The sequence below is a fragment of the Carcharodon carcharias genome, chromosome 21 (assembly GCF_017639515.1).
Source record: "Carcharodon carcharias isolate sCarCar2 chromosome 21, sCarCar2.pri, whole genome shotgun sequence".
Classification (NCBI taxonomy): Eukaryota; Metazoa; Chordata; class Chondrichthyes; order Lamniformes; family Lamnidae; genus Carcharodon; species Carcharodon carcharias.
In genome coordinates, this window is record NC_054487.1 from 47,159,777 (window position 1) to 47,173,790 (window position 14,014).

Sequence of the window (14,014 nt, forward strand, 5' to 3'; positions counted from 1 at the left end):
TTTTTGCACAGACGGAGAGGCTCACAAATGGATGCAGGGGCATGAATTGAGTCGCATCCCCAAACCTGGCCCCCACCAGGGGAAGAATGGGGGCAAGATCTAAACAGCACATGTGTGGTTCATGGAGGCTACTGCACATAATAAAGTGCAGCTACTTCAGTCAGATCAGATTTTTCGCTACTAGGCTGTCCAAAACATGACTTGTGAACTTCAGATCTTGTAGGAAAAGGTCAAAACTTAGCAGAGTTCTTTGGAGAGGTATGGTACACTTTTGGATATGGTCCCAGAACACCTTTGGGAGAGGCCAGATGTTCTATGGGAGAAGTAAGATGTCCTTTGGGAGAGTTCAAATGCCCATTGGGATTGTTAAAATTAGACATGAATGTACGTGAAAAGTGCATAAACTCATTGGAACTGTCAAGCGCATTTGAACTGTCAAGAGAGCTGTCAAAGTGAGCTGACAAGCTTAGGAGGCGGTGGCAATGGTGGTCAGGGATAACACTGCACAGAAGAGGTTGGTCAACCAGTGCAAAAACAGGATGAATGATCCCATCCGTGCTGCCAGGGTAAGGTAACCATCTTATCATTCTAAACTTACACACAAGGCCATCACACATTCACGGGCATTTCATTCGCTGCCAGCTCAAGGGACATCACCACTCAGTCCGTCTCACACACCCTCACATCTCCATCTGGCCTCATCTCTGGAGACTGCCTCCTCAGTCCTCACTATCTAGAGGCCACTCACACAAATCAATATGTGCCCACACACACAACCTGGGATACCTCCTTCTCCAGATCAGCCCTCTCCCTGCAGCCTCTTCCCTTGTCTGAAGCCACTTCTCCCCCTACCCCAAGCAAGCCCTAGCCCTGCTGCCACCAAAAAGCCAGCCCCGCTTTACAGCTGGCCTGGTAAGTAGAGACCTGCCATTGAGTCCCCCTAAAAGTGACACCCCGGCGCTGATGACTACAAGTGCTGCCTGAAGCAAGGTAGGCAAACCTTGAAGTCCCATGGGAAGTGCAGCTTGCCAGGTGCACGTTGCTTATGCACAGGTGAAACACGTCATCTTATAATCACCCCGACGTGCCTGGATGATCCAGAGTGGAGGGATAATTCTGGTGAACGGGGCTTATAATGAGATGCTAAAGTATTGAAATTAGGTTCCTGAGGTGCAGTGGCAGGAAACGCAGGGTGGAGCAGACGATTGCAAACTGGTTTCACAATGACATAAAACCAATTTTTGGCCTTCTTGCCATGTTGTTCGCTCATGCCCGCCACCAACGGGAGTGGAAAATTTCACCCTAAGCTGGCATAAGGCCTATAAAGGTCTAGGGGGATGAGTTGAGGGCATGAGTTGGCATGGAGGGTATGAGGGGTCATGGGGGGGAGATGGGTAGGGGGCATGAGGTGGCATGGGTTGGCATAAATGGGGCATGGGGAGTGTGTGGGGGAGTGAGGGGATGTGAGAATGCTGGAGGGCTTTTTTTTGTTTTATTCTTTTTTTTCGTAGCTTCAGCGAAGAACCGAGGCCAGCCTTTCGCCCAGCCAGCCTCTGCACCGAGCAGCTTCTGAACTCTTTCCAGGGGTGGCAACTATGACTCCCATTTTTAGCCTCACCCCCCACCCTGGAACAAAAATCCAAACTTCTAGGGCACTTTCTCCCAGGTCTGATTTTCAGAGCCAGAAATTGTCCCAACTCTGCTCCTGATTCAGGAATGAAAATTCAGCCCCATGTTTATTTACCTAACAGTCTAGTTTGTGCTGGACTAGCTGATCCCAGTCAGGATGGCAGTTGTTTCCATTGACCCCAGTGGAAATATTTCCAGAGTTCCAGCTTCTGACTTCTCCCACTTACTCCTTCTTGAAGGGGGAAACCACACTAATTTGGATAAGGCTCAGCTGTGATCCAATGGTGTGAAGCAGACTTTCTAGTCAAGTTATTTGGGGCATTTTGAAACATCAGGCTAAAATATCATGTAAAAGTACTAAATGATCATATCCTACCTATGTACAGAAAAGATGACTTTGGCTCCCACAAAGTCAGGATTATCATTTTTGAATTGTCTGGCAACCTCCTGGTAAGCCATAATGGACCAATCCTTGTCATGTAAGGTTCCATCGAGTTCATAGACCTAAAACAGATGCAGAGTGCCAGATAATAATTCATTAAATCAGCCATGACCTTGCCAAGAGAATTTGCAGCAGAGACTGTTTAGCTGATTGTGCCTTTTGAGAGTGCTAATTCTTAGCTGGAATTGTCTCTTGAGCTGCTCTTCCTCAATATTCTTCCTTCTTAAATGCTTATCTATTCCCTTTTAAATTATGCAATAAAGGCTGATTGCCTAATCAAGGGTCCAAAGTGACATACTCTTCTGGTGGCATGGTGACCCAGCCACACCAGATTCCATGGGTCGGCTCATTTAAATTTGTTCTGCACTTTTTTTTCCCCACAGGAAGCATTTCTGCACTGGGAAAACAGGAACATTGAGACACCTAATTTTAGTGGTAGGCTGACTCATAGCTGATGGCCAGGTGGACTGCAACGGTTCAAGAAGGCGGCTCACCATCACCTTCCCAAGGGCAATTCGGAATGACAACAAATTCTGGCTTTGTCAGTGAAGCTCACTTTCCATCAAAGAATTTTTAAAAAGCTGGAGGAGCGCCCTGGATGGACTCCTTCATGGACGGGTTTTTGAAGTTTTATTGAAGAAACTGTCAATTTTTGAGACCGATAGAAATCCTTCAAATAGAACCAAGGTGCTGTAAACGTGGCAGGAGCAGCATAATCATATAAGTGTTGTCTCTATGCATTGCTCACGAGGGTTAATGACACAAAAAAGATCTCCAGACTGAGAAAGAGTGTCAAGGTAGGGAGTACTCACAGTTAAAGCAAAGGACGGTCTATGTGCATACGCCAAGCGTTCAGCATACATTATCCTATCACATCCACAATACAGTCTGTAAAGCACTGACCCTACATAAAAGCCATAACTCAATTTTTGTTGACTACTAGAGAAATAGGTTTCCTTTCACTCTCATAACTTTGACATGTTTTCTCTATAGCTCATAAAACTACTAGCAGGGTCTCTACTCATCCTCACACCTAGTCAAATACAGTCTGTTCATTGGCATGCCCCTCATGTTACCCACCTATGCTCAAAGTTTCTCTGTCAAAATCTTTCAGAGTTTTGAAAACTCTATTAGACCTCTTTAGCCTTTCTCTCAGCACAAAAAGATCCAATTTTGTCAAACTATTTTCATACCTATAATTACAATTACTTTTAATATCGTTGCCACATAAGTTGTCTCTACTGAAACAGTGGTGCCTTACCTGTGGAAGCTAAAGGAACTGCACGGCTAATTTTATAAAATTAAACTCCTGGAAGGAAGATTTTTCTACCAGGAGTGCATACTAGGAATTCAAGTGCATTTTGCCCATGATTTTGTATTCATTCAGTGGACAGAAAATTGTCAGTATTATGACCAAACTCCCCATGTGTACTCCAAACAACTCAGACTCCCTGCCTGGAGGACAAATTCATAAAATTGGGCCTTGCATGCTAATAGTTCCTTAACAAGAGACATCTATTGAAGACAATGACTGAAGGTTAAAGCAAGCCCATATTAATCCGTATACACTCAATAATCATGGAAATTTTTCAAATCATTGGGAAAAAATTGTTTTATTAGTGACTTTTTTCAGATTAATGACATAGCTAATATGATCTTTGTGAAGCAGGTTTACATTATAGCAGATCATTGTGATCAATTATGTAACCTTTTTAATCGTTCTAGATCCTGATGGCTTCATATTGTGATATTAAAATTACAATAGTAAATACTCTGATCTTGCCTCTTATTTGAATCCCTTAATAGGTAACTAAGTCCAATGTGTAACTAAGCTACTTAACCCAGAAGGTCATTGGTTCCATTATCTGTATAAGCTAACCGGGCACCTGTTTTAGGGAGAAGAAAACTCACTATTGTGATATCTTCCACCTGCACACCCGCCACCCCCCCCACCCCCAACTCCTATAAATAACTAAGATAAAAGCAAAAAACTGCAGATGCTGGAAATCCAAAACAAAAATAAAAATACCTGGAAAAACTCAGCAGGTTCTACAGCATCTGCGGAGAGGAACACAGTTAACATTTCGAGTCTGTATGACTCTTCAACAGAACTAAGTAAAAATAGAAAAGAGGTGAAATATAAGCTGGTTTAAGGGGGGGGGGTGAGACAGGTACAGCTGGATAGAGGGCCAGTGATAGGTGGAGGTAGCCAAAAGATGTCACAGACAAAAGGACAAAGAGGTGTTGAAGGTGGTGATATTATCTAAGGAATGTGCTAATAGGTGACATTAAGGGTGGAAAGCAGGATGAGCAAGGTACAGATAACCCTAGTGGGGGTGGGGTGGGGAGAAGGGATTGAAATAGGCCAAAAGGTAGAGTTAAAACAATGAATTTAAATCAATACATTTAAAAATAATGGAAAAAGGTGGGTAAAGAAAAATCTATATAAATTATTGGAAAAATTGGGGATCAGAAAGGGGATGGGGATGGAAGAGAGAGTTCATGATCTAAAATTGTTGAACTCAATATTCAATCCGGAAGGCTGTAAAGTGCCTAGTCGGAAGATGAGGTGCTGTTCCTCCAGTTTTCGTTGAGCTTCACTGGAACATTGCAGCAAGCCAAGGACGGACATGTGGGCAAGAGAGCAGGGTGGAGTGTTGAAATGGCAAGCGACAGGGAGGTCTGGGTCATGCTTGCAGACAGACTGAAGGTGTTCCGCAAAGTGGTCACTCAGTCTTCGTTTGGTCTCTCCAATGTAGAAGACACTGCATTGGGAGCAGCGAACGCAGTAGACTAAATTGAGGGAAGTGCAAGTGAAATGCTGCTTCACTTGAAAGGAGTGTTTGAGCCCTTGGACGGTGAGGAGAGGGGAAGTAAAGGGGCAGGTGTTGCACCTTCTGCGGTTGCATGGTAAGGTGCTGTGGGAGGGGGTTGAGGTATAGGGGGTGATGGAGGAGTGGACCAGGGTGTCCTGGAGGGAATGGTGTCTGTGGAATGCCGCCGGGGGGTGGGTGAAGGGAAGATGTGTTTGGTGGTGGCATCATGCTGGAGTTGGCGGAAATGGCAGAGGATGATCCTTTGAATGCGGAGGCTGGTGGGGTGATAAGTGAGGACAAGGGGGACCCTATCACGGTTCTGGGAGGGAGAGGAAGGTGTGAGGGCGGATGTGCGGGAGATGGGCCGGACACGGTTGAGGGCCCTGTCAACCACCATGGGTGGAAAATCTTGGTTAAGGAAGAAGGAAGACATGTCAGAGGAACTGTTTTTGAAAGTGGCATCATCAGAACAGAGGCAGGCATCACTTAAAGCCAAAACAAAAATAAAAATAACTGGAAAAACTCAGCAGGTCTGACAGCATCTGCGGAGAGGAACACAGTTAACGTTTCGCTTCTGTATGACTCTTCCACAGAAACTGTGTTCCTCTCCGCAGATGCTGTCAGACCTGCTGAGTTTTTCCAGGTATTTTTATTTTTGTTTTCTATAAATAACTGTCTGACAATGTTCACCTCCTCAGCTCACACAAGGTGTAAAGTAAAGGAGGATTGACTTGTGCCATAGAGTGATCCCCACCATGATCCTCACAAACTTAGGGACGGAAGGAGAAAACCCCATAAATGAATGAAAAAGTAATAATCTGTTTTTAAAAAAAAATATTTTGACATTTATAAACTGAAGATTGCAACTCTAAACTGGGTTTTAACTCACCTACACAGCCTGCCCTCTGTCAAATTTTAAACAGGAGCCCCCCTCTCTCTCATTGGAATAAAGAATTGGTATATGTAAAGCTTGCCTAGAGAGCTTTGTCTGTCACATCCTTGGCTAGGGAACATGAAATCTGGCAAGGCCGAAATCCTCAAAAGGTTACAGCTCACCACTAAAAGGGCAGTGACAGAAAAATGTTCACAATGGCACAGCAGACATGTAGGCATCTTGGCTCTCTTTTGGTGCTGAATAGTTGGCATCCTGGTACAGATGGTACACCAAAGGTAGTCACCCTCCTTCGGTGCACCTCTTGACGTGCAAAAGGGGCCTCTATTAGGACTGAAAATTTACCCTCTAGTAAAACCTGAAGTGAGTTGGATGGAGAAGAGATTGCTAACAACCAGATCACTTGCATCTGGCACAAATTAAGCAACAGGTAAAAGATAAATAAAGTTCCTCACTTGAGCTGCAATGAATTTGTAAGGCCCATCAAACATTATCTAAATTAGGGATTTCTGCAACCTCTGAGATGTACATTTATAGTATTATACCCAATCCTGCTCACTGCCATTTCAGGATTTTCTAATCATTTTTCCACCTGAAGGTTAATACATTAAACGCAAGTAGTTTTCTCCAGAGTCTAAACAATAAAGCTACTCATTTGCTTGTCTATGTAACCAAAGAACATCTCACATCCATTGTGTTGCAAAATCTTTTGATCTCTGAAAAGAGAGATAAACAGAAAAGCAAAATATTGCTGGATATCTGAAATAAAAACAGAAAATGCCAGAAATACTCAGAAAGCCAGGCTGCTGTGGAGGAGAGAAACACAGGCATTTACAACAGAGAACGGCAAAAGCTCATCAAGCTCCAAAAGTCAGAAATGTTGAAGGAACAGCTTTAAAAAAATCCAAGCTGTTCTGATTGAACTAGTTGAACTCAATCTTAACTGCTTCTCTGTTAATTCACTCACTAGGAAATAAAGCAGCTCAATGATTTGAATCAAGCCAAATGCTTACTCAGTCCACCTTCAGGAGGGTTTAAGCTTGCTTCAACTCCTTGGTCACATCATAGGTAGTGTACAGTGTGAGATGATTCCCACAAAAGGCTACAGACTATTTACAGAAATAAATGGCACTAGTGAACGCAAGCAATTATCTGTGGTAAACTATAAATTTATAATGCCCACCCTCTGTCATTGTACGAAAGCTGGACAATATACTGTTCCTACTAGTGGACATAGAATGGCAAACAGATATTCAAGTTTCCAACACAAGGCTTTTCATGGTTCAATGATTTCCCAGTTGGTGAAGCAGCCAAAGAAATAGAGGTTAGCTATGAAATTCTAATAGCCATCTCCTCTCATAATTATCTTTCCAGCAACATGGGCACTGTAGTTTACCATGTCATGAGTTCTTCCTGGAAAATGATTATGGATGTGCATAATGATGTCCTTTAGTCGCATACCACAGGAACTCTTTCGTTCATGTAGGAAATGAGGTTTCTGTGAGGAACCTGATACTCAATACAGGTAATGCCTTGCACTCAAAGGAACCCTTTCCATTGAAAGTTCTGCTTCCTGTCCAATTAATGCCTCCTTTATTCAGGGGAAATTATGAAGATGGCTGCAAAATTCAGATGCACAGTACTTGTAATTCCAGCGCAATGGATGCTGTTTCAGGTCCAAAACTGTGTCCCGGGCCTTATACACACACTTCTGGTGTGGGACATGCTGGATGCCATTTCGGTGAGGTTGTTAGTTTAGGCACTGAGAGCATTCACTGAAAGAATGCACAGTAAGCAGATTGTTGTCAGTCAATGTGTGATCCTGTTTGACACCAACGCTGCATTTTTGACATCAGTACTCCAGCTAGCACTCTCTCTTGACCCCACACTGCTGTCATGTGTCCAGCAGCAGGAAGGACCTCTTTCTAGCAGCAATATTTAAAGGGATCATCAACTACTTTTAGTTGCTAATGGATTTCTACTGGCTGTTGCTGAGTAAGTAGAAGTGTTTGGAGGTTTGTATTACTACTTAAAGATGGTAAAATCTACAGAGAGTGATGTGAAACGGGGTGAAAGCCTTGGTCTCATTTCAAAGGTCCTGCTCAGACCACACACTCCCAGTCATGGCTGCTGCGTTCCCTTGGGCCTGCAGCATATAGAGGCAGCATGGATGAGGACAAAAACAAAAACAAAAAACTGCGGATGCTGGAAATCCAAAACAAAAACAGAATTACCTGGAAAAACTCAGCAGGTCTGGCAGCATCGGCGGAGAAGAAAAGAGTTGACGTTTCGAGTCCTCATGACCCTTCAACAGAACTAGGTGAATCCCAGGAAGGGTTGAAATATAAGGTGGTGGGGGGGGCGGGGTTTGGTTTGGGTGGGGGGAGAGAAGTGGAGGGGGGTGGTGTGGTTGTAGGCAAAAGCAGTGATAGAAGCAGATCATCAAAAGATGTCACAGACGGCAGAACAAAAGAACACATAGGTGTCGAAGTTGATGATATTATCTAAACGAATGTTTTAGTTAAGAATGGATGGTAGGGCACTCAAAGTATAGCTCTAGTGGGGGTGGGGGGAGCATAAAAGATTTAAAAATATTTAAAAATAATGGAAATAGGAGGGAAAAAGAAAAATCTATATAACTTATTGGAAAAAAACAAAAGGAAGGGGGAAGAAACAGAAAGGGGGTGGGGATGGAGGAGGGAGGTCAAGACCTAAAGTTGTTGAATTCAATATTCAGTCCGGAAGGCTGTAAAGTGCCTAGTCGGAAGATGAGGTGTTGTTCCTCCAGTTTGCGTTGGGCTTCACTGGAACAATGCAGCAAGCCAAGGACAGACATGTGGGCAAGAGAGCAGGGTGGGGTGTTGAAATGGCAAGAGACAGGGAGGTTTGGGTCATTCTTGCGGACAGACCGCAGGTGTTCTGCAAAGCAGTCGCCCAGTTTACGTTTGGTCTCTCCAATGTAGAGGAGACCGCACTGGGAGCAACGAATGCAGTAGACTAAGTTGGGGAAAATGCAAGTGAAATGTTGCTTCACTTGAAAGGAGTGTTTGGGCCCTTGGACGGTGAGGAGGGAGGAAGTGAAGGGGCAGGTGTTACATCTTTTGAATGGGCATGGGGTGGTGCCATAGGTGGGGGTTGGGGAGTAGGGGGTGATGAAGGAGTGGACCAGGGTGTCCCGGAGGGAACGATCCCTACGGAATGCCGACAGTGGGGGTGAAGGGAAGATGTGTTTGGTAGTGGCATCATGTTGGAGTTGGCGGAAATGGCGGAAGATGATCCTTTGAATACGGAGGCTGGTGGGGTGATAAGTGAGGACAAGGGGGACCCTATCATGTTTCTGGGATGGAGGAGAAGGCGTGAGGGCGGATACGCGGGAGATGGGCCGGACACGGTTGAGGGCCCTGTCAACGACCGTGGGTGGAAAACCTCTGTTAAGGAAGAAGGAGGACATGCCAGAGGAACTGTTTTTGAAGGTAGCATCATCGGAACAGATGCGACAGAGGCGAAGGAACTGAGAGAATGGGATGGTGTCCTTACAGGAAGCGGGGTGTGAGGAGCTGTAGTCAAGGTAGCTGTGGGAGTCAGTAGGCTTGTAATGGATATCGGTGGACAGTCTATCACCAGAGATTGAGACAGCGAGGTCAAGGAAGGGAAGGGAAGTGTCAGAGATTGACCATGTGAAAATGATGGAGGGGTGGAGATTGGAAGCAAAATTAATAAATTTTTCCAAGGATGAGGACAAGCTGCTCGAAGAGAGAGGAGTGGGAGAAAGGCTCTCAGCAGAAGGGAACAATTGTCTAAACTCAACCTCAGCCAGGAGCAGAAGGTGTCTCAAATTAATTAAGAAGGTGCTCATTGAAATCTGCCACCTCCTGCAGACAAATTTGCTGCCTCAGAGCAGGGCAAGGACAGCACTGCCAGGGTTTGAAGATGACCCAGCCATGAACCTCTTCACATTGGGTTCTTTTCAGGCTGGGGCAGGGGCTCCAAGACCTCAAGGTTTGCAGTCTGCTGCAGTATAAAGGAGGTGACTAATAGACTGGATGCAAAGAGAGTGGAATATGTTGCAGAAAGAAAGAAGGGGGGGAATGTATACACGCTTTCTTCAAAATAACAGGCTTCCCCATAGTGCAGAATGCTATTGACTGCACACATATTGCTCCACAGGAGCCACATCTAAACTTAGAGATATACTACAACTGCAAAGGCTGTGTAGCTTGTATATAACCATACTCAGTGCATCATGCTTGTTAATGTCCAGAATGCTGGCAGCAGTAATAATGTCTTTATTCTGTGCCAGTGTGCTATAACATCAACATTTGAGTAAACATCAAAAATCAGGGAGTGGTTTCTGAGTGACAAGGGCTAGCTGCTGGCCATCTTGCTCACGACTCCAGTGTGTAGCCCAGGAATACGTGGCCCGCATGAAAAAGACGAGAGCTATGCTGCCACACAAAACATCATTGACCAGACCATTGGGGTGCTAAAGCAATGCTTCTGCTGCCTGGACCACACTGAAGGAGCCCAACATAACTTGTCAGAGCACTTGTCACAACTCGTGTTCTGCTGAATCCTGCCCAACCTTAACATTACGAGGTCACAGCCCTCGCCACCAGGTACGTGCCAAGCAGCCGAGGAGAAGCAAGTGGAGAAAGAGTAGGAGCAGGAATTTGATACATCCCCTTTCTGGCTGGTAGGCTCATTCAGCTGCAGTACCAGTGAATGATATCCCAATTAGCTATTGTGCAACAGCCCCATCCCTCAACATCCATCCATTATGGATCATAACAGCATCCTCTTGACTACAATGCTGAAATAAAAGCCACCACAACAAAAACACTCCAAATCAACTTCATCAAATAAACCATCCAATATTCTGTATAAAAGTCAACTAATCACGCTTGTGCATTCCCTTAGTGTCTGTCTGCCATGTGCCTTTGCCACTGGCTGCAGGATGTCTGGCTGAAGTCTGCTGACTTTCACTGGGGGTGATTGCAGATGGTCTTGGAAGATGACCTTATGGCTTTAGAAGACCTAACTTTAGAATGCGTCACCTCCATTAAAAACCACCCAGTGTGTGGCTTCTGTTTGTGCTGCAACATAAACTAAGACATCAGTCATCAGATGAGGCATCATGGTTTGATCTGCAAGCATTCTCATGAAGTTGGATACCACTTCCATGCTGGAAGGCATGGGCTCCAAGCTTTGTGCAAATCCCTATGCAACGTTGGTGCCAAACTCCATCATGCTTCTTGACAGTCACCACAGGTTTTCTGGCCAGTCTGCCAAGGCACCAAGCATAGGGGAGGTGGTGGCATTTGGTGTTGTCACTCGTATTCTAGCAATCCAGGGTAATGCTGGGGGGACCCGGGTTTGAATCCCACCATGGCAGATAGTGAAATTTGAATTCAATAAAAATCTGGAATTAGAAGTCCGGTGATCACCACGAAACTATTAGATAAAAACAAAAAAAACTGCGGATGCTGGAAATCCAAAACAAAAACAGAATTACCTGGAAAAACTCAGCAGGTCTGGCAGCATCGGCGGAGAAGAAAAGAGTTGACGTTTCGAGTCCTCATGACCCTTCGACAAGCAAGAATAAGGAAGTATTGATGAGAAAGGTTCTTCAGACCTTCCAAACATGGAGTAAACATTCAGATAACAGGATATAAATGCCAAAAGTTGCACCAAAAGCTATTACCCAGCAAAGCCAACTAATGTGTGGAGAAAGTGCAAGAGAATACATTTAAAAATTAAAGAAAAAAAATTATAATTTTTTTTTTATATATTCATTCCTGGGATGTGGGTATCACTGGCTAGGCCAGCATTTATTGCCCATCACTAGCTACCTTTATTCAGGGGGCAGTTAAGAGTCAACCACATTGCTGTGGGTCTGGAGTCACACATAGGCAAGGGTAGCAGATTTCCTTCCCTAAAGAACATTAGTGAAGCATTTGGTAATGGTTTCACAGTCATCATCAGACTTTTTATTCTAGATTCTTATCTAATTCAAATTTCCTTCATCTGCCATGATGGGATTTGAACCTGGGTCCCCAGAGAATTACCCTGGGTCTCTAGAAAACCAGTCAGGGACAATACCACTGTGCCACCATCTCCCCAATTTCCTGCTAAGAAATTGTTTGCAAGTCCATGAAGAAGGTGAGATCAGTGAAGATTTGCCTGAGGTTATAAATTTCTGCACAGAACCTGAATATTTTAGCTATTTAAATGAAGTCTGTGCATGTCAGTATCTCAAGTATACGTAATAATAACATAAATGCATCAGGCAATGCATCTGACACTTGTATCATTCATTAAATGTAGATAGCTCACTGGTATCTTAAATTTTTGAATTGCAATATCTTAATTAGCCTTGAATCCTGAACACATAATGCCCAATAGGAACTATTAGAACTGAAACCAATTTGTAAGGTTTCTTTTGAGTAGCTGTCAGTCTGTGACACATCAATGATCCTGCACAAAAGCTAGATCAGGAGCAGGGTTGAATGGCCATAGTTATTCTCTGCACACTAGCAAAGTGGCCCTTAACTTGACTTGCAGCTTCTATGCAAAGTCAGTACATGATAATTAGCCCAGGGATTTTTTTTTTTGCATTTCAGTTAATGACTCCATTAAACTACCGACAGTTGGACTAGTATAAAATCACACAACTAACAAAATAAAACACTTAAAAGATAGGAGATTAAAAAAAGAAAATGAATTGAAGGAATGGACAGTGAACTGTGGTGGGAGATGTACGAGAAGGAGACTGAAAGCTTGCTTGAATAGGTGGATTTTTAAGAAGGATTTTAAAGATGGAGAGAAAATAGAGAGGCAGAGGGGTTAGGCAGGGAGTCCTGGAGAGTGAGGCTGAGATAGCTGAATACTCTAACAGAGATTATGGGATGAAGGGAAGGGTTGATGCACAGACCACCAGGTGTAGGGCCGAAAGGTGCGGGGGAGTCACAATGTTAAAGGAGATTGCAATAGGTAGTGCGGGTCGAGTGTGTGGATAGATCTGGATTAAAACAGTGAGGGACAGTGGAGACAGAGAGTGATTGTTGAACAGGGCTTAATCTGAGGCAGGATACAGAGATGAGTCTTGGAAAAGTTTGTGCTTACAATGGATGATGGTTGGGAACTCAGCAAGGAAAGCATTCGAATACTTGATTCTCACAAATGACAGAAGTGAGGGCACAGGTTTTGGCAGTGATGTAGGTAGGATCGACATTAATGGGGCATCATTGCAGAGATGAATGTAAGTGGTACTGGTGATGGAATTTGAAGTTCAGCCCTGGGTCGAACAGGAAGCCAAGGTTGCACATAGCTGAAGTGAGTGGCTGTGAATGTAGTCAGTGTCAAGGGAATGGAATTAATACTGGGAGCTAAAAACAATGACCTTTGTTGTCTTTATGTTCAATCAGAAGAAATTTTGGTTCATCCACTCCTTCTTTAATCTGAGTCAAGGAGTTTAACACCATAGAGATGGGCATGGCAATTGAAGGGAATAGTGGAAATGTAGAGCAGCGTTTCATAACATACATTTGGAAGGTGAATGCGTACATGCAAATGATACCCAGATGGAAAGAACTTTGATGAGGAAGAAAGAGGTTCAAACGTGGATTTCTGGGGGAACTCGAGGTAACTTTATAGGAATGAGAGGAGAAACCAATGCTGTATATAGAATGGCTACATTGGGACAGGTAGGAATGGAACAATGCAAGGACAATCCCATAAAACTGGCCCATAAAGCTAATGGAGGAGAATGGCAGGGTTGATAATCAAATAATGCAGTGTTCCAGAAGGGATAACACATGATGCTCACAGACATGGAGCATGTCATTCATAATTTTGGCCATAGTGATCTGAGTGTTGTGAGGAAGGTCAAAGCTGGATTTAGCAATGAGCTCAGATGATATATTCAAGAACAAAGTAGCCTTATCTAAACGACTGAAATTCGGATTCTCAGTAAAAAGGCTTTTGCTTCCATAAGTATAAGAAGACTCCTGCAGGGACCTTGAAGACATTATGGGCTCAGATCTCTTCAATAAATAACAGACTTTGAAGCGTTTATATCCTCTTCTGAAAGTTTGAGCAAATCTCAAATGTGATCAAGCGCTATTGGAGAAGGAAGCATCAAAATCCATAATTTTGATACGGAATGGATAAAGGTATTTAAATGCCCAAAAACAAAATACCAAAAAAAGCCTCAAAGTCTTTTAAGGCTCACCTTAA

General features: G+C 43.9%; 1 protein-coding gene across 1 annotated transcript in view; it reads right to left on the reverse strand.

Moving 5' to 3' along the window:
• The window catches only part of ada2a (adenosine deaminase 2a), a 74,888-nt gene that overhangs the window by 23,101 nt on the left and 37,773 nt on the right, over positions 1 to 14,014 (reverse strand). The window contains exon 4 of the mRNA XM_041215926.1: positions 2,006 to 2,133. Within this exon, the coding sequence (XP_041071860.1) occupies positions 2,006 to 2,133 (128 nt within the window). The remainder of the gene's footprint in view (positions 1 to 2,005; positions 2,134 to 14,014) is intronic.